Genomic DNA, 21847 nt, shown 5'->3' on the forward strand with positions numbered 1-21847 from the left:
CCTTCATTTTAATTTTATTCTTTTTATGAATATCCTACTGTTGATTGTTACCGATAGTGGGTGTATTTCTTGAAGTGATCCTCTAATTTTCAACGTCAATAAATTGAGTGAGTTGGTAAGGTAATCCTGCACCGGCAGAATTTTGGCATGGTATTAAAAGAGGAGATAAATATTTCGTCTGCCTCTCAACTTCAGTTTTTCATTTTTCGTAAACTGATGACAAGTTTTAGATTTGTTCGTTTGATTTGACATGACGTGTAATGTTTTATAGCTTAACTCAAAATCCTACTTTAATATTTTTCAAATTTTCGATATAAGAGAGCTACACTGAACATAGTTGTGGGCTGAGTATGTTTTCAGCGTACTGTATATGTGACGTTTTGTAATTGTCATATTTTGTCAAACGAACATTATTGAGACCCTCTCCATGAATACATAAGTGCATTTTTTTGCAGCTTCCGTTTCAGACTTTTCCGTTTCGCGATAACAATGATCTTTGCTATTGAGGAAATTAACAACAACAAGGAACTGCTTCCAAACGTTACGCTGGGTTACTGGATTTACGATTCTTGTGGCACGCCTGAAGTATCCTTAAAGGCAGCCTTTGAGTTTTTAAACAGGCTGGACGCAAGCAATTCCACCTGCAGAAGAGCTCCCGTGGTTCCCGCTATCGTCGGGGGTTCTGGATCATCACAAACTTTAGGGGTTGCGTCTTTATTTGGTCCCTTTCAGATCCCTGTGGTAAGCCATTTGATAAACTAGATGAACTTCTATGAACTGGCTAATAGTTAACTTTGTGAACTAGTTTCATAAACATCATCAGACTTTCAGAAATAATCATTTAAACAACTGTAATATTGTTGTATTTGCACAGTGCCGGTACCAAATATTAATTAAATCGTTAGTTAATTTGTTTCTACAGGCAGTCTGCCTTCTCATGTCTTTTTGTCAGAATCAGAATCAGAGTTCATTTTGCTGGCATATGTCAATAAATGTGTTGTTTTCTGGCAGCAGTCCAGTGCAATAAATGACACATGCTATGAGCTACAATAGGATATATTTCAAATAGAGAGTACAAACACAAAGGTAGAATTCTAGTATTCATGGTTTTGTTTATTGACAGCTCAAAAATCAGATAGCAGTCGGGACGTAGCTGAGACTGGAACATCCAGAAAATCTCAGGACGTCAGGTGGTACCTGTGTAGGAAGAGAACAACAGTCAACGCCCCTCCGCCCCCACCCACAAGTCTATCCCTTCCGCGTGAGCTCCGTAATAGCCCGTCGCTTTGTCCGCCCTCAACAACCTCTCAGTCCTTCTTAAAGTGTTGACGAGAGTTACCGACCCCGAACATTAATATTCCTTTTGTACACTTGCACAGCGCCGATCACATCTCTCTCATGAGTTACCAAAATCGTTTCAATCCTGTACGGCTGATGTATTTGCTCGCTGGACAATACAGTTATAGTGTAGAGATTAAATGAACAATTGTAACTTATCGATGAAAACTTGTCTCCCTCTAGGTTAGCTATCTCGCCACATGTGCCTGTCTGAGCAACAGACGTGAATATCCCTCGTTCTTCAGAACGATCCCGAGCGATTACTTTCAGGTGAGGGCTTTGGCTCAACTCATCAAGCATTTCGGATGGACCTGGATCGGAACAATTAGGAGTGACAATGACTATGGTAATTTTGGGATGCAGACGTTCAATGAAGCGATGGAAGAGATGGGAATTTGCATTGCTTTCTCTGAGGCTTTTCACAAAACGTACCCAAGAGAGAAATTACTTCAAACTATAGACATAGTAAAGAAATCTTCTGCAAAAGTAATATTAGCTTTCCTAGCGCACGCGGACATGAGCATTTTACTACAAGAAGTTGTACGGCAGAATATCACCGGTATACAATGGATAGGAAGCGAGGCTTGGATTACCACGCCGCTTCTCCCCCCGCAGGAGAGTAAACTGTTTGTTGTCGGTGCACTTGGAATCGCGATCCGAAAAGTGCGAATACCAGGATTGAAAGAATTCCTGATGCACACTCACCCGTCTCTTTATCCCGGAAACCCTTTAGTGCAAGAGTTTTGGGAAAGAGCCTTCAGTTGCAAGTTAAGCAATACAGAAAGTAACACAGTCGACTACAAATCCGATTCAGGGCTTCGAGTGTGCACGGGAAATGAAACTCTACTTACAACGCACAACGAATTTACTGATGTATCTGAGTATAGAGTGACCTATAATGTTTATAAATCGACATATACGATCGCCCACGCTCTCCATGATATGCTCAGCTGTCAAGATGGTAACGGACCATTTCACAAACGGACTTGTGCCAATATTTCAAACTTCCAACCGTGGCAGGTAAGCACTGATAAGTCTATTGAACTGCGTGCTGGTATGATAAGATGAACCCTTGACTTCACAATCTATCTTACACCTTGTTTTCGTGTGGTCACGGCCGTGCAGCGATCATATCGCGACGCTATTAGAACTCGAGGCTCGGAGTTCAATTCCGGCGCTATCTGTAAGGAGTTTGAACGTTCTCCCATGATTACAAGGGGTTACTCCTGGTGTTCCGGTTCGTTTTCACAATGCAAATGTATGCCGCTTGGTAGCTTATCGTCATTGTAGCTAGTCCTGTGTTTAGGCTGTGTTACATAGGGTGAATCATTCCGCCAGAACAGCCAATTCCGTGCCATGTATCTAAATGAAGTAAAACCATCCTCAAATGGGGATGCTATGTATCTGTAACTCTTTGTCTTTCATTTTGTTACTGTTTTCTCATCAATGCACTAATGTAGTGTAATGATCTCTTTGAATAGCATGCTAAGCAAAATTTTCACTGTATCGCTGTATATGTGGCAAGAAATAAACAAATGTACCAATTTATCATTTACCCCAGTGGGAAAGGTTATTAGGTAATGCTAATGGCACGATCAATGGTAAGCATTTAATTGATTTCCGAATATGTTTGTGAGATATATCCTGCATTTATTCCGTTGTTGCTTTTTGTTCCCCGCATGCCTTTAACTTAGAACCTTAGAACCAGAGAACATTACAGCACAGGAACAGGCACTTTGTCCCTTCTTGGCTATGCCGTACCATTATTCTGCCTAATCCCACTGATCTGCACCTGGAACATATCCCTCCAAACCTCTCTCATCCATGTCCCGGTCCAGGTTTTTCTTAAATGCTAAATGTGAGCCCGCATTTACCACTTCACCTGGCAGCTCATTCCAAAATCCCACTACTCTCTGTGTGAGGAAACCCCCCATGTTCCCTTTAAACTTTTCTCCCTTCACCCTTAACCCATGTCATCAGTATTTTTTTCTCCTCTAGCCTCAATGGAATAAAATACTCAGTCTATCTATACCAATCATAATGGCATATACCTCTATTAAGTCTTCCCTCATTTCTTCTACACTCCAGCGAATAAGGTCCTATCCTATTCAACCTTTCTCTGTAACTCAGTTTCTCAATTCCCTGCTATATCTTCCTAAACATTCTCTGCACTCTTTCAACCTTATTAATATCCTTATTGTAATTAGGTGACCAAAACTGCTCGCAATACTCTGAATTCGGTCTCACCAATGTTTTATACAACCTCACCATAACATTCCCACTCTTATAATTAATACTTCGATTTATAAAGGCCAATGTACCAAAAGCTCTTTACGACCCCATCTACCCACGACGCCACTTTTAGGGAATTATATCTCTGTATTCCCAGAACCTCTGTCCTACTGCACTCTACAGTGTCCCACCATTTACCTTGTAACATTTATCAATTTACCATTAATCCTGCATCTCTTCCCTCTGTCTTTCACTCCAGATGAAAACTCTCAATCGGAACTGCAACTGTTGTTTTCCTGCCGTGTTCTTTCAGCAGTCTGTTCAGGTTTATTGTAACATTCAGTGAACTTGGTTGAAAGCTATCTAGATCATCTTGAACCCGGACACCATACATTGCTTCTCACTGCACTATTATTTTCTGATTTAGCTTCTACATTACATGAAAAGAGTAAACTTCAACACAACGATTGGTGAAAGGATCTATTTCGATAGTAATGGTGATCCAGTCCCCATATACGACATCGTAAATTGGCAGCCGACAGACACCGGTGTTGTCACTGTAACAGTGGGACAGTATGATGGTGCAGCGCCCGAAGGACAGAAATTTATTTTAGATGAGGAGTCAATCATATGGACGGGAGGACAATCCAGGGTAAGTGGTGTGATAAAAGACCTTGGATGTTGCAGCTGATAGTTTAGTTGAGTCGATCACTCTGAGAAGAGTTTCGATTTCTTACAGTGTGTAATCACGAGAGTACCAGATTCACAATGATAAAACCAATAGCATTAGAGTGCTTTCTTCATGCAATAGTAAGGGAGAAGTTAGGGCTTGATGTGTGGTAGCAGCAACTGTCCATCCCCTGCTCTAGGCTAATTTCTAAATTGAGAGCATTCACCTGCCTTAACGCAGATCTGTATTTTGTTTGAAGTTTAGAGTAAACCTTGACTGGACGCCACCATCGCGTAGTGGTTAGCACTACACCATTACAGCTCAGGATATTCTGGAGAGCAAAGTTCAAATATGGTGTCGTCTGTCAGGAGGCTGTACTTTCACCTCGTGAATTGCTTGGATTTCCTCGGGTACTCCAGTTTCCTGCACATTCCAGGGACGTAACTGTTAGTAGGTTAATTGGAAAAATCACTAAATATTGAGGGAAGATCTTATTAAAAGATATGAGATTATAAGGGGTCATTAAATTACACGAGGTATTTCCTCTGCTGGTAGAGATTCTGACTAAGAAATATACACCCGGGACCAATTACTTAAGTGACTTCCTGAAATTAATAAAGCTTACCTGCAGTGAGAGATGCCCACCTGGAACGAGGAAAGCTATATAAGATGTGCAACCTTCATGTGCAGTTCACAATGTAACAGTGCATGGAATTTCTTGGAAAGATCTCTGAATCCACTTCATTAGATGCCTAATATAGTGCCCACTGGATGTACGTTTGTACTCCTTTGCAACTGTAGGCCATCTAGTTCTAGGTAAGATATTTTATGCGTTTAGAGATGTTGGCTTGTAAGCAGTGATAGTGATGGTAAGAATTGAAGGAGATGGCAGTTGAATGAGTGGCTGAGGAGTCGGTGCAGGGCGATAGGCTTTAGACGTTTAGATCATTGGGATCTGTTCTGGGGAAGGTGGGACCTGTACAGATTGGATGGGTTGCACCTGAACTCGATGGGGAGCAATATCCCTGCAGGTAGGTCTGCTAGCATGGTTCGGGAGGGTTTAAACTAATTTGCAAGGGGGCTGGGACCCAGAGCGATAGAGCAGAGAAGGAAGTGCATGGACTAAAGCCAGATGTATCATATAGAGAGGCTTTGATGAAAAAGAAGCAGAATAAAGGGTGTAAGGGTAGTAAGGTAGAGGGGCTAAAGTGTGTGTACTTCAATGCAAGAGCATCAGGAACAAAGGTGATGAACTGAGAGCTTGGATGCATACATGGAATTATGATGTAGTGGCGATTACGGAGACTTGGCTGGCACCAGGGCAGAAATGGATTCTCAATATTCCTGGATTTCAGTGCTTTAAAAGGGATAGTGAGGGGCGGTAAAGGGGAGGAGGGGTGGCATTACTAGTCAGGGATACTATTACAGCTGCAGAAAGGGTGGATAATGTAGCAGGATCCTCTTTTGAGTCAGTATGGGTAGAAGTCAGGATAATGAAAGGAGCAGTTACTCTACTGGGGGTATTCTATAGCCCCCCCCCCTGGTAGCGGCAGAAAAAGCGAGGAGCAGATTGGGAGGCAGATTTTGGAAAGGTGCAAAAAAAACAGAGTTGTTACCTTGGGTGACTTTAACTTCCCTAATATTGATTGGCACTTGTTTAGTTCCAAGGGTTTAGATGGGGCAGAGTTTGTTAAGTGTGTTCAGGATGGATTCCTTTCACAGTATGTTGACAGGCCGACTAGGTGGAATGCCATACTAGATCTAGTGTTAGGTACAGAACAGGGTCAGGTCAGAGAACTGTCAGTGGGTGAGGATCTGGTGGACAGTGATCACCGCTCCTTGGCCTTTAGCATTATCATTGAAAAGGATACAATGAAAGAGAACAGCAAAACTTTTAATTGAGGAAGTGCAAATTATGAGGCTATAAGATTGGAACTTGCGGGTGTGAATGGGAATGATGTTTCGCAGGGAAATGTACTATGGATATATGGTCGATGCTTAAGGATCTTTTGCAGGAGTTTAGGGATAAATTTGTCCCGGTGAGGTCGATAAAGAATGGTAGGAAGAAGAAACTATGGTTGACAAGTGAAGTGGAAAACCTAGTCAGGTGGAAGAAGGCAGCATACATGAGGTTTAGGAAGCAAGGATCAGATGGGTCTATTGAGGAATATAGGGTAGCAAGAAAGGAGCTTAAGAAAGAGCTGAGAAGAGCAAGAAGGGGACATGAGAAGGTCTTGGCGAGTAGGGTAAAGGAAAACCCCAAGACATTCGTCATTTATGTGAAGAACAAAAGGATGACAGGAGTGAAGGTAGGACCGATTAGAGATAAAAGTGGGAAGATGTGACTGGAGGCTGTGGAAGTGAGCGAAGTTCTCAATGAATACTTCTCATCGGTATTCACCAATGAGAGGGAACTAGATGACGGTGAGGACAATATGAGTGAGGTTGGTGTTCTGGAGCATGTTGATATTTAGGGAGAGGAGGTGTTGGAGTTGTTAAAATATATTAGGACGGGGAAGTCCCGGGGGCCTGAAGGAATATTCCCCTGGCTGCTCCGCGAGGCGAGGGAAGAGATTGCTGAGCCTCTGGCTAGGATCTTTATGTCCTCATTGTCCACGGGAATGGTACTGGAGGATTGTAGGGAATCAAATGTTGGCCCCTTGTTCAATAAAGGTAGTAGTGATAGTCCGGGTAATTATAGAGCAGTGCGCCTTACGTCTGTGGTGGGACAGCTGCCGAAAACGATTCTTAGAGTTAGGATCAATGGGCATTTACAGAATGATGGTCTGATCAGGGACAGTCAGCATGGCTTTGTGAAGGGCAGATCGTTGATAACAACCCTGATAGATTTCTTTGAGAAGGTGACCAGGCATATAGATGAGGGTAGTGCAGTGGATGTGATCTACATGGATTTTAATAAGGCATTTGACAAGGTTCCACATGGTAGGCTTATTCAGAAAGTCAGAAGGCATGGGATCCAGGGAGGTTTGTCCAGGTGGATTTAGAATTGGCTTGCCTGCAGAAGGCAGTGGGTTGTGGTGGCGCGAGTACATTCAGATTGGAGGTTTGTGACTAGTGATGTCCCACAAGGATCTGTTCTGGGACCTCTACCTTTCGTGATTTTTATTAACGACCTGGATGTGGGGGTAGAAGGGTGGGTTGACAAGATTGCAGACGACATAAAGGTTGGTGGTGTTGTAGATAGTGTAGACAATTGTCGAAGATTGCAGAGAAACATTGATAGGATGCAGAAGTTGGCTGAGAAGTGGCAGATGGAGTTCAACCCAGAGAAGTGTGAGGTGGTACACTTTAGAAGGACAAACTCCAAGGCAGAGTACAAAGTAAATGGCAGGATACTTGGTAGTGTGGAGGAGCAGAAGGAACTGGAGGTAAATATCCACAGATCCCTGAAAGTTGCCTCACAGGTAGATAGGGTAGTTAAGAAAGCTGTTAGCTTTCATAAGTCGAGGGATAGACTTTAAGAGACGTGATGTAATGATGCAGCTGTATAAAACTCTAGTTAGGCCACACTTGGAGTACTGTGTCCAGTTCTGGTCGCGTCACTTTTGGGAAGGATGTGGAAGCATTGGAAAGGGTACAGATGAGATTTACCAGGATGCTGCCTGGTTTAGAGAGTATGCATTATGATCAGATCTTACGGGAGCTAGGACTTTACACTTTGGAGAGAAGGAGGATTAGAGGACACATGTTAGAGGTGAACAAGATATTAAGAGGAATAGACAGAGTGAACAGCCAGCGCCTCTTTCCCAGGGCACTACTGTTCAGTACAAGAGGACATGGATTTAAGTTAAGGGGAGCGAAATTCAAAGGGGATATTAAGGAAGGTTTTCTCACTCAGAGAGTAGTTGGTGCGTGGAATGCACTGCCTGAGTCAGTGGTGGAGGCAGACACACTAGTGAAGCTTAGGAGACTACTAGACAAGTATATGGAGGACTTTAAGGTCGGGGGGGTTGTATGTGAGGCAGGGTTTGAAGGTCAGAACAACATTGCGGGACGAAGGGCCTGTAATGTGCTGTACTATTCTATTCTATTCTAAGCTGTTGTAATGCGCGTATCTTTTTCAATTACTTCCGCGTTCTTGTCCTCTTTGCGCCAGTCTAGCTTGTTGCAATGAGCGACTGAAGCGAACCTGAGTGCAGGACAGAGGGACAGAGATTGAGTTCGGATGTTTACACGGGCGTAAACGCCGAACAGCAAGCAGGAGGGATCTTGACATGGAGCCCTGATATGGAACCTTGACACGGAGCTTTGACTGAGAGCCTTGCCACGGAGCCTTGACTCAGAGAAACGGTACCTTGAAACTGAAGCGAAACTTAGAATAAATTATTCTAAGCGATCAGGAAACGTACTTTACACACAGGAGAGAAAAGACCAACGAACTGGCGACTAGTGGCTGTGACGTAGAAGTCTTATACTGAGTCTTTGATGGAGACCAGGTGTGCCATCATTAAAGAGAATTGAAAGCAATTTGGGAAATGAACGATCGTGAACATGGAATAATCGAAGAAAATTTGGAGCAAGATAGGGAATTAACGATCAAGGCCATGACAGTATCCATCCCCACCCCTCAACGGGAGCCTCCTTGCGATTCACCAGGCCTGTCCGGATGTTCACGCAGGAAATCACGAATGAGGGAAGGGTACAAGATGAAGGAGAGGGTAATCCAGGAACGTTTCTCCGTGCCGTATCCTTCCCGATAGACCAGGTATTGGAGGCCTCTGCCTCGGCAGCGCACAACCAGTAATCGCCGGACCGTGTACGCTGGGTGGTCGTCAATATCCCGTGCGGGTGAATGAGATTCAGCAGGAAGGCATAATGGCATGACAGATACCGGGCTCAATTGGAAAACGTGGAATGTAGGATGAACGTGCAGATATTTGTATGGTTTGAGTCGGACCGCCGAGGGGTTGATAATACTCTCAGTCTTGAATGGTCTCAGGAAACGGGCGGCGAGTTTCTTGATTTCGTTCTTGAGGGGGGATGTCTTTAGTAGAGGGCAAAACTTCTGTCCAGGTCGATAATCAGCTGCAGGCATCCGATGGGGATCGGCATTCCTCCTGTTGCGCTCCGCTGAATGGAGCATGTCCGCGCGTGTGTTTTTCCAGATCTTACGGCAACGGTGGAGATGGGCTTGAACAGAAGGCAATACACTATCATCTCCAGGAGTGGATAACAGAGTGGATTAGTAACCGAGGGAGAATTCTAAGGGAGACATTCCGGTGGAGGTGCTGACCATGGAGTTTTGGGTGTACTCTACCCAAGCAATTTGGGTGTTCCTTGCAGACGGGTTGTTAGCGATTACGCAGTGCAGTGCTGCTTCCAGATTCACGTTGGATCGCTCTGTTTGCCCGTTCGTCTGTGGATGAAAGCGGACGACAGAGTTACAGAGGCTCCAAGGACTTGATAAAAAGATTTCCAAACTTAAGAAGCGGATTGGGGGCCCCGGTCAGAAATGATGTCCGAGGGAATCCAATGAAGGCGGAAGACGTCATGGACACGAAGGTCGGCTGTTTCACGAGTTCTAGGGAGTATGGGGAGAGCTACGAATTGGACAGCTATGGAGAAAGTGTCCGCCGCGGTGAGTACGGATGTGTTCCCATCTGAAAATCCGTTGCACATCGACGGCTCCTTGGTAGAGATCGTAAAATGCACCAAATGTATTGGTGTTCACCTGACGGAGAATCTCACCTGTTTATTCAGCACCAGCTCCATAGTAAAGAAAACCCAGCAGCGTCTCTACTTTCTGCGAAGGCTGAGGAAAGTCCATCTTCCACCCCCCCCCCCACCCTCATCACATTCTACAGGGGTTGTGTTGAGAGCATCCTGAGCAGTTGCATCACTGCCTGGCTCGGAAATTGCAAGGTCGGCGTGGCGGCAGGGAAAGGGCCCGTTGTTTGCTGAATTATTTTCCCAGTTTGTGGTACTCCTCTGGATACTTTCATAGGTCGGGGGTTTCACAGCCTAAAGGGCCGATTTAAGACAAGTGAAGTGACAGTACTGGCTCCTGCTGGCTATCCTCCCAGTACACCAGTCGATTTGAGGATTATGGCGGACCAACGAGGGATACCCAAGAGGTATAGGGACTTGAAAGGATGAAATGAAGTTAAATTTTACCTGCTCCCGATGGTTCCCGGAGAGAATTAGAGACAGGGGTGTTGTGCAGTGTGTGACCCGGACCAGTGGTCTGCAGTCCAGTGCCCGGGCCCCAAGAAGGACAGTCAACAGTTCCCGAGGAATTCCACCCTGTGAAGCTATTTCTGCATTCAGAAGATTTCCCTCAGCACCGGAGTCCACTGGAGCTGAGAGGCTGAGATAGTTCGTTGTAGCATAAATTGGCCGGAATCTGCATCGGGGTTCTGGGAACGGAAGGAATGTTGTTTGTCTCACCAGAGTACCCCTTCTACTGGTGAGCCTTCCTTCTTTGGCCGGAGGGGACAAGTAGCTCAGTACTGGCCGGACTGTCTACAATGTAGACAATCACCCGCTCTCAATCTCCGGCGTCTCTCAACGGGAGAGAGGCTGTTCCGTCGCAGCTGCATGAATTCCTCTACCAAGGCAACGGAATTGGTCGGACTGGGCGCTACTCTTGTAGCAGGAGGAGTAGAGGGACTTGTTTCTTGCGGAATGCAGAAACGAGTGTTGTGGTGTGGCCAAAGGTCCTGGACGTCCAGATCTGTTCCTATAGTGTTCTTGAAGACGGTTGTCCAGCCTGGTGGCCAGGGAGATCAATGGATCCGGGCAGTCGGTGTCAACCCTTGCTGCCAACTCGCCCTTCTCCATGTTGACGAGGCCATTCCGGAAAACCCATTGGAGCGTCTCATCATTCCACCCCGAGTCGACCACTGGCGTCCAGAACTGCACAGAACACTCGACGACACCACGTGACCCTGACGGGGGGTGAGTAGACGCTTAGCAGCATCTTTGCCACGGACTGGATGGTCAAAAATCTTTCTCCTCATTATGGGGACTGACAAGCAGATGTCCAGCTGATTATCCCAGACTGCTGTAGTCCACGCTAAAGCACTTGCCCGCAACAACCCCATGATGATTAACTACTTTTGACTTGTCCGTTGAGTAAGTGGATGACTGCTGATCGAACATTGCAGAAGGAAGGCCCGGAACTGCCCCAAATACCCAGCGTAGTATTCAAGTTCAGGTATGTTCCGCTCTCTTGGCGGGGGAGTTGCTGACACGTAGGGGGTTCCCACTACAAACTATCTGGACTGGTTTGACTGAGTTCCAGGAGAAGATTGGGTAAGATTAGTGGATACGCGGTGCACCTGGTCTCCGATATTCGTTATGTTAGCGACAGGGAACGGACGTTGTCCACGATATCCCGGAGGAGTTGATCGTACAGACCCAGTAGGAAGCCTGGCTGGCGAGGACTTCTTTCAGGGCCTTCGTTTCCGCTGGGTCCATAGTGGCCAGTTCGCTCCGATGCAATGAGTGACTGAAGCGAGCTCAAGTGCAGGGCACAGGCAGGGAGATTGAGTTTGGATGCTTACAAGGGCGTAAACGCCGACCAGCAAGCAGGAGGGATCTTGACATGGAGCCCTGATATAAAAGTTTAACCCGGAACTTTCATTCAGAGACTTGAAACGGAGACTCATAGATACTTTGAAGCTGAAGCTAAATTGAGAACAAACGGTTCTAAGCGATGTGGAAACGTAGTTTACTCAGAGAAAAAAAAAGACTAACGAACTGGCGACTAGTGGTTGTGACGTAGAATTCTTATACTCAGTCTTGGATAGAAACGGGCTGGCCCATCATTAAAGAGAATTGGATGCAATTTGGGAAATTAACATAGAAACATAGAAAATAGGTGCTGGCGTAGGCCATTCGGCCCTTCGAGACTGCACCGCCATTCAGTATGATCATGGCTGCTTTCTCTTCATACCCCCGATCCCTTTAGGCATAATGGCCATATGTAACTCCCTCTTAAATATAGCCAATGAACCGGCCACAACTGTTTCCTGTGGCAGAGAATTCCACAAATTCTGTGTGAAGAAGTATTTCCTCATCTCTGTCCTAAAAGGCTTCCCCTTTATTTTAAACTGTGACCGCTCGTTCTGGACTTCCCCAAAATCGGAAACAATCTTCCTGCATCTAGTCTGTCCAATCCCTTTAGAATTTTATACATTTCAATAAGATCCCCACTCAATCTTCTAAATTTCAGCGAGTATAAGACTAGTCGATCCAGTCTTACTTCATATGAAAGTCCTGCCAACCCAGGAGTCAATCGGGTGAAACCTCTTTGTACTCCCTCTATGGCAAGAATGTCATTCCTCAGATTACGGGACCAAAACTGCACACAATACTCCAGGTGTGGTCTCACCAAGGCCTTGTAGAACTGCAGTAGAAACTCCCTGTTCCCGTACTCGAATCCTCTTGCTATGAATCCCAACGTACTATTCGCCTTTTTCACCGCCTGCTGTACCTGCATGCCCACTTTCAATAACTGGTGTACAATGGCACCCAGGTCTCGTTGCACCTCCCCTTTTCCTAATCGGCCACCATTCAGATAATAATCTGTTTTCCTGTTCTTGCCACTACAGTGGATAGTCTCAAATTTATACACATTAAGTTTCATCTGTCATGAATTTGCGCACACACCTAACCTATCCAAGTCACCCTGTATCCTCTTAGCATTCTCATCACAGCTAACACTACCGCCCAGCTTCGTGTCATCCGCAAACTTGGAGATGCTGCATTTAATTCCCTCGTCTAAATCGTTAATATATATTGTAAACAACTGGGGTCTCAGCACTGAGCCTTGCGGTACCCCAGTAGTCACTACCTGCCATTCTGAAAATGTCCCATTTATTCCCACACTTTGTTTCCTGTCTCCCAATCGATTCTCTATCCACATCAATACAATAACCCCAATACCGTTTGCTTTAAGTTTGCACACTAATATCCTGTGGGGGGCCTTGTCAAAAGCCTTTTGAAAATCCAAATTTACCACATCTACTGGTTTTGCCCGATCCACTCTACCAGTTACATCCTCAAAAAAGTCTATAAGATTCGTCAGACATGATTTTCCTTTCACAAATACATGTTGACTTTATCCGATGATTTCACCGATTTCCGAATGTGCTGTTATCACATCTTGGATAACTGACTCTAGCATTTTCCCCTCCACCGATGTCAGGCTAATCGTCCTATAATTCCCTTGTTTCTCTCTTCCTCCTTTTTTAAAAAGTGGGGTCACATTAGCCACCCTCTAATTCCCTGGAACTAATCCAGAATCTAAAGAGTTTTGAATAATTATCACTAATGTATCCACTATTTCTTGGGCTACTTCCTTAAGCACTCTGGGACGCAGACCATCTGGACCTAGCGATTTATTTGCCTTTACTCCCTTCAATTTAACCAAAACCACTTCCCTCTAACATGTATTTCCCTCAGTTCCTCCATCTCACTAGACCCTCTACATCCTCTATTTCCGGAAGAATCTTTTTGTCCTCCTTAGTGAAGTCAGCACCAAAGTAGTTATTCAATTGGTCTGGCATGTCCTTGTTCCCCATGATTAATTCACCTGTTTCTGACTGTAAGGGTCCTACATTTGTCTTAACCAATCTTTTTCTTTTCAAATATCTATAAAAGCTTTTACAGTCAGTTTTTATGTACCCTGCCAGCTTTCTCTCATAATCTTCCCCCCCCCCTTTCCTAATTAAATCCTTTTTTCTTCCTCTGCTGGACTCTGAATTTCTCCCAGTCCTCAGGTGTACCGCTTTTTTTTGGCTAATTTGTATGTTTCTTCTTTAGAATTGATGCTATCCCTAATTTCCCTTGTCAGCCACGGGTGCACTAAATTTCCTGATTTATTATTTTGTCAAACTGGGATGAACAATTGTTGTAGTTCATCCATGCGATCTTTAAATGCTTTTCATTGCTTATCCACCGTCAACCCTTTAAGTATGATTTGCCAGTGTATCTTAGCTAATTCAAGTCTCATACCTTTAAAGTTAACCTTCTTTAAGTTCAGAGCCTTTGTTTCTGAATTAACTCTGTCACTCACCATCTTAATGAATAGTAAAGCCATATTATGGTCACTCTTACCGAAGGGGCCTCGCACGACAAGATTGCTAACTAACCCTTCCTCATTGCTCAATACCTATTCTAGAATGGCCTGCTCTCTAGTTGGGTCCTCGACATATTGGTTCAGGAAACCATCCCGCATACTTTCCAAGAAATCCTCTTCCTCAGCACCGTTACCCGTTTGGTTCACCTAATCTATATGTAGATTGCAGTCACCCGTTATAACTGTTGTTCCTCTATTGCACGCTTTTCTAATTTCCTTTTTAATGCCATCCCCAACCTCACTACTACTGTTAGGTGGCCTGTACACAACTTGCACTAGCATTGTCTGCCCCTTAGTGTTATGCAGCTCTACCCATATCGATTCCACATGCTCCAGGCTAATGTCCTTCGTTTCTATTGCGTTAGACTCCTCTCTAACCAGCAACACTACCCCACCTCTTTTTCGTTTCTGTCTATACTTCCTGAATATTTAATATCCCTGGATGTTGAGCTCCCATCCTTGGTCACTCTGGAGCCATGTCTCTGTGATCCTAAGTATATCATATTCATTAATAACTATCCGCACATTGAATTCATCCACCTTGTTACGAATGCTCCTTGCATTGACACACACAACCTTCAGGCTAGTTTTTACAACACTCTTAGCCCTTATACAATTACGTTGAAGAGTGACCATTTTTTGATTTTTGTCCTGGATTCGCCTGCCTGCCACTTGTACTTTTCACCTTACTATTTTAGCTTCTACCCTTATTCTGCACACCTCTGTCTCTCTGCACTTGCTCCCATCCAGTTTAAATCCACCTGAACAGCAGTAACAAACGCCCCCCCCCCCAGCGCATTGGTTCCAGTCCAGCCCAGGTGCAGACCGTCCTGTTTGCACCAGTCCAACATCCCCCAGAACTGGTTCCAATGCCCCAGAAATTTGAATCCCTCTTCCTGCACGATTTCTCAAGCCACGTATGCATATGAAATATCCTCCTATTTCTACTCTGACTAGCACGTGGCACTTGTAGTAATCCAGAGATTATTATCTTTGTGGTCCTACTTTTTAGGTTATCTTGTAGCTCCCTAAATTCACCTTGTAGGACCTCATTCCGTTTTTTACCTATATCGTTGGTACCTATGTGCACCACGACCACTGGCTGTTTACCCTTTCCAGAATGTCCTGCAGCCGCTCAGAGACATCCTTCACCCTTGCACCAGGGAGGCAACATATCATCCTGGAGTCTCGTTTGCGGCCGCGGAAACGCCTATATATTCCCCTTACAATCGAATCCCCTATCACTATAGCTCTCCCATTCCTTTTCCTTCCCTCCTGTGCCGCAGAGCCACCAATGGTGCAATGAACTCGGCTGCTGCTGCCTTCCCCTGATGAGACATCTCCCCCAACAGTATCCAAAGCAGTATATCTGTTTAGGAGGGAGATGAGCTCAAGGGACACCTGCAGTACCTGCCACTGCTACGCTGTCTAGTCGCCACCTATTTCCTTCCTGCCTGTGTAGCTTTTACCTGCAGTGTAGCCAACTCACTGAACGTGCTATTCACGACTTTCTCAGCATCGCGGATGCTCCGGTATGAACCCAATCACAGCTCCAGCCGCCCAATGTGGTCTGCCAGAAGCTGCAGCTGTACACATTTCCTGCAGTCATAGCCGTCAGAGACTCTGGAAGTATCGCTGATTTCCCACATGTTGCAGGATGAACAAACCACCGGGCCGATCTCATCTATCATGACCTATCCAGTACGTTGCCTCAACTTTTGAAACGTTCTCCTTTTAAAGGACCCTACTCCCTTGGAGTGAAGCTCGTCCTCAGCCTCTGCTTGCCGAAATCTCTGGAGACAAAGCCTTCCTACTCTGTCTCCCTCTACTCAGTTGCCCGCTACAATGTCGCCACGACGATCGGGACCATCGCATAAAAAAGAAAATTAGGAGCAAGATAGGGAATTAATGATTGCGATCATGACATATCCATTGTTCTCTGACCTTTCTCGCTAACGTGGCATTTTGACCCAGCGAACTACCGTTGAGTGGATCATTTTTTTTCGTGTTTCTCACCATTATCCGTAAACTCCAGATGTGGTTCGTCATGAAAATCTCAGAATATCAGCAGATTCTCAGACACAGTATCCACATAGTCTGGAATCAACAATTATTCCACGATCAATGTCAATTTGATCACATTTGTTTCCCATTCTCATATTCGGTCCGAATAGCAATATTCAACATGTCTGCGTGCTTTATATAACATTACGTTGGTGCCACGTGATTGGTCGATTAGAGCAGGTGTAGTGGTTTAACTAATAAGGAGGCCACTGAGAGTAGATGCAGCTTCAGAAGGCAGTCATTCAAAAACGGAATGGCCATGAATTTTGAGTCACATATAGTAGTGAAGCTGGGAGAATCACTAATTCAGAGGGCCGTGGAAGCCGAATTTTTGGTGGGGGGGGGGGGATAAATATTATTTCCAAAAGGCCAGAGAGCTGAGGACTATGGGAACTTCCAGAAACTAGGAGGTATATGTGGTAGATCGACTATGACTACATTCAATGTTGGGGTAGTCATCAGAGACTATCTGACCAGCTCCTGCTCCTATTTCATTGTCTTCTTAATGTTTGAGCAATAAAGTTCATTCGTCACCTCATCCTTCTCCATTCTGAAACTTCCTTCACGTCTACCTTTTTCTCCAGTTGACGGCTTTGGACTTCAATTATTCTGCTACCACCCTCTCTCTCTCTGGTGGAGGTAGAAAGAGAGAGAGAGAGAAAAAAGACAAGATCGTTTTAATTTGCAGAAACGGTATCTCAGAAATAAGTCGTACATAGGGAAGATTTGAATGGCAGAATCGATGGGCGTTTTTCTCCAAGTTTGCCGACGACTTTAAGTGGTGGATCAGAGAGCGTTGAGGAAGAAGGGCGTCTGCAGAAAGACGTAGACAGATTGGGACAATGGGCAATAAATTGACAGATAGAATGTAATATATGGAAGTGTATTATCCTGCACTTTTTCAGAAGAAATATAGGTGGTGTCTATATTCTACATATGGAAAAAATCAGAAATCAAAGCTACTAACTGCCTTCCTGCACTCTTTGCAGTTTAGACCAATTCGGTGGGGGGGCGGGGTTGTAGTGGTCTCATTGAAACCCATCGAATATTGTGAGGCATGGATAGAGTGGATGTGTATATAATGTTCACATCGTGGGGTTGTGGGGAGAGTCAAGGACCAGAATACACAACCTCAGGATAGAGGGACTTTCCATTAGAATTGAGATGCTGGGAATGTCTTCCCAAACAAGGCTGTGAATCTGTGAAATTCATCGTCTCAGTCGGCTATGGAAGTGAAGTTATTGGGCATACTTAATGCGAAGTTTATTAGCTTCCAAACTAGTTGTGGCGTCAAAGTTATGCAAGAATGCAGAATAATAGAACTGAGAGGATTTTTTGAAAAAAACGGCCAAGGTAGAAATGTGGAGCAGAATCGATGGAGCGAATAACTTAATTTTGTCCTTTGGCTCATGTTCGTAATATCGCCAGAGGACAGAGATGGCCCTGAAGTATGTAGGCGGGCTCAATCGAATGATCTTTTTGTTTTAAGAGTGTTTATTTCGTCATCAGTGGTAACATTGAAATACTATTCCAGATAATGATAAAAAATGCACAGGATCACAAATTTCCAAATGATTCCTGTTTCAGAGAACTCCAAATATTCAAGACAAAGTGCCTAACGAAATATTCTGGTCCTCATCAACGAGTTTAAGTAGGGCGGAACTGCTGCTTCGGAGCGCCAGAGACTGGGGTTCAATCCTGACCTCCCGTGCTCTCCTCATAGAGTTTGCATGTTCTACTCTTGACCACGCTGGCTGCTCTGATGTCCACTCACATGCCGAAGATGTGCGGGTTGATAGGTCAATCAGTCATTATATATAGCCCACGACGTGTTGGAGAGTGTGAAATCTGTAGTGAGTTCAAGTAAATATGGGGATAATGAAATTGGATAATTTTGTAATTGGTGTACATGGATAGCTTCTGGTTGGCACAGACTCGGTGGGTTGAAGTGTATGTTTCCCTGTTGTATATTTCATCGACTGCCATAGCAACTGGACGCTTCGCCGCTCTTATTGGAACCGAATCGTCTTAAGGTATATGAAAAAAATATACTTCGTGCCTATGGGCACTGTTATAAGTATTCTATAAACGGATAAGTTATTAAAATACATTTTACAGATCATCCTTAATCTTAACTCAGTACGGTATGGTCGCCAGGTAAAGGTCTGAAAAAAACACAACGGTATTCAAGTTCACATATGACTCACAACCGTCGAACTCTCTCATTCCGTTTAAGATTGTCCAGCTTAGCTCTTCAGATTCATCAACTTTGCCTACAACTTGCATCCTGTCCTTAAGTTCCCTTGATCCACCTCTGATACTTCGGAACCCTTTCTCGTTCTCTGTGTCTCCATCTCTAGAGACAAAGTGCCGACGGACAACCGCTCCGACGTTGCCGACGGGCAACACTTCACCTGAAAATCAGCTGGTATAGTTTATTGCATCCAGCGCACCCAAAAATCCTCCATAACAACGGTAAGGGCTGAAGTATGTTTCTCCATCTGCCAGATGAGCAGATGCCCGGCCAGTTCAATCCAACCCCAGTCCCGTACCGATATGTTGGTCCACGGCCTCCACTTTTGCAACGATGAGGCCACTCTCAGGAGTTCTCAGGAGAACTTGCTGGCGTAAAGGTAGCCTGCAAACTGATTGCACAAACATCGAGTTTCCTCCTGGTATTTTCTCCCATCCCTATTCTCTCTTCTTAAATTCCCATACCGTGCCTCTCATCTCTTCCTCCCTCATACCTATCAACCCCCCTGGTGTCCCTTCTTTTTCCGTTTTCCCTATAGTCCAGTCTCCTCTATTACTATCTTTTCCAGCTCTTTACCTTTCCCAGTCACTTGGTTTTACCTCCAAACTGTTAGCTGGTTCTTCCACTACACTTCCCCTCTCTTTTTATTCTGGCCACTCCTCCGTCATATCCAGATCTGAAGGGATGTTGCGACCCGAAACGATGGGGCTTTGTATATTTCCCTTGCAGGCTGCCTGACCTGTTGAGTTCCTAAACTATTAAGTAAGCGGTTCTGGGAACATGACAATTAGAGTCCTTGAAAATTACTCCTTAGGTTGTGGAATGAGTTATATTTGGGGTGAGTGAACCACTTCTTCCTTTTCTACTTATAATGGCCAAATCCTAGTTTAAACTTCCCATAGGTTCCACGAGCGGTCTGTTCTGAAAGCTGCGATCCAGGAACACGGAAAGCTCCCAAAAAAGGACAACCCAAGTGCTGCTACGATTGCGTACAATGTCCCAGAGGAGAAATTAGCAATACCACCGGTGAGACATCTCTGTGAGCTTCTATTAATTAAATGTCAGTACAGAAGCATTCTCAAATATAAGCTTGCCCCTCCGTCTCCAACATTGATTTGTTTCGTTTTAGATTCAACTGGTTGCCTTAAGTGCCCAGCAGAGTACAAGTCCAATGAGAAACGAGTTCAATGCGTACCAAAAATGATCGAATTTCTATCATTTAGTGAAATCATGGGAATTATCCTGCTGACGCTGGCATTGGTTGGATTTTGTATGACAATGCTGGTATTTGCAACGTTCTACGCTCACAGAGAAACGCCGATTGTTAAAGCTAATAACTCAGAATTAAGTTTCCTTCTTCTTGTTGCTTTAATGCTCTGCTTTCTCTGTTCAATCACATTCATCGGAGAACCATCAACATGGTCTTGCATGCTTCGCCACACGTCATTCGGTATTATATTTGTTCTCTGTGTGTCTTGCATTTTGGGTAAAACGGTCGTCGTTGTCTTGGCGTTCAAAGCGACTCTGCCGAACAATAACATAATGAAGTGGTTTGGTCCAAGTCAGCAGCGATTAACCGTCTTAAGCCTTACTTCGCTGCAGTGCTTAATGTGTACCGTCTGGCTCGCAACATCGCCGCCATACCCTCGGAAGAGTACAGAATATTTTACCGAGATAATAGTTTTTGAATGCAACGTTGGGTCTGACCTTGCCTTTTATTGTGTGCTGGGCTACATTGGATTCCTGTCCTGTGTGTGTTTTGTCGTCGCCTTTCTAGTTCGAAAACTTCCTGACAACTTCAACGAAGCTAAACACATCACATTTAGTATGCTTATCTTTTGTGCAGTTTGGATTACCTTCATCCCAGCCTACGTGAGTTCTCCTGGGAAGTACACGGTGGCAGTGGAAGTTTTTGCCATTTTAGCGTCCAGTTATGCGATGTTGTTCTGTATTTTTGCTCCCAAATGTTACATTATACTCTTTAGGCGAGAACAGAACACAAAGAGACATGTCATGGGTAAAATGCCATCCAGCAAGCTTTAATAATGAAGAACTATGTAACTATGTTGTGTGACTGTGTATCACTATCTTAATATTTCAGTGTCCATTGTTTGCTTTAATTTTGTAATTCTCCCGCTGTATCAAATAATGTTCATTGCATTCAACATATAGTACGTAGAACTGTACAACACAGTTGGGATTGTTAAGGGTGCTCTGGAGTGTTGGCTGAGTTTACATTTACAGCGGGAGGTTAATAGGATGGCTAACTGTGCTGAGATTTGGCAGATGGAGTTCAACCCAGAAAAGCATGCAGTGGTTCATTTCTGGAGGCACAATATAATATTAATGTTACGACTATGGGCAGTTTGGAGGATCAGTGATATCTTAGTTTCTATATCCATAGGTCACTCGAAGCTGCTGCACAGTTTAACAGTGTTGTGAAGACATTGTATGTTGTTGAGGCCTTCATTAACCGTGGCATGGAGTTCTAGAGCCCTGAGGTCATGTTAAGGATAAAAACCTTAGTTAGACCCCACTGAGGATTACTGTTTTCATTTCTGGTTACCTCACCACAAAAAGGATACGGGTTCTATAGAGAGTGCAAAAGAGATGAACAGAGATGTTGCAGGGATTGGAGAGCATGCCGTATGAGAAGAGATTGCATAAACTTTGACTTTTCTCCTTCGAGCGACTTAGGATGAGAGGTGACCTGATTGAGGAGTACACGATAATGAGAGGCGTGAATAGTGAGGATAGAGAGTCTTTTTTTTCCCAGGACAGAAATTGCAAACACGAGGGGGCTAAAGTTCTAAGGTGCTAAGTAGTAGGAAGAAGGGGGATATCGGAGATAATATTTTCACGCATAGGGTGGTGGGTGAGTGGAATCCACTGCCAGCGGCTTTGGATGCAACATGGTCTTTTAAGAGACTCTTAGGTTCACGTAACTCAGATTAATAAAAGGCTATTAGGTAGGGAAATTGTAAGCAGTTTCTAGAGTAGGTTACATTATCGGCACAACATTGTGGGCCGAAGGGCTTGTAATGTGCTGCGGATTTCAAGGTTCTAGCGCAGGAATGTGCTCTTCGGCCCACGATGTTGTGCCGAATCAATTAAATTAGTTATCCAAAGGCTAACTACACTTAGCTCATCTGCTTACGCCATGCGAATACCCAATCATTACTTT

At 44.5% G+C, this 21847-nt stretch overlaps 1 protein-coding gene across 1 annotated transcript; it reads left to right on the top strand.

The window, feature by feature from the left end:
- The first annotated feature begins 468 nt into the window (after window positions 1-468).
- LOC132404295 (extracellular calcium-sensing receptor-like) lies at window positions 469-20706 on the top strand. Its single transcript, XM_059988472.1, has 6 exons — window positions 469-741; window positions 1522-2122; window positions 2153-2358; window positions 3998-4222; window positions 19566-19689; window positions 19793-20706. Exons 1-6 carry the CDS (start codon window positions 490-492, stop codon window positions 20704-20706), a joined length of 2322 nt encoding a protein of 773 aa, XP_059844455.1. The 5' UTR covers window positions 469-489.
- The last annotated feature ends 1141 nt before the right edge of the window (window positions 20707-21847 follow it).

Source organism: Hypanus sabinus, chromosome 2 (genome assembly GCF_030144855.1).
Source record: "Hypanus sabinus isolate sHypSab1 chromosome 2, sHypSab1.hap1, whole genome shotgun sequence".
Classification (NCBI taxonomy): domain Eukaryota; kingdom Metazoa; phylum Chordata; class Chondrichthyes; order Myliobatiformes; family Dasyatidae; genus Hypanus; species Hypanus sabinus.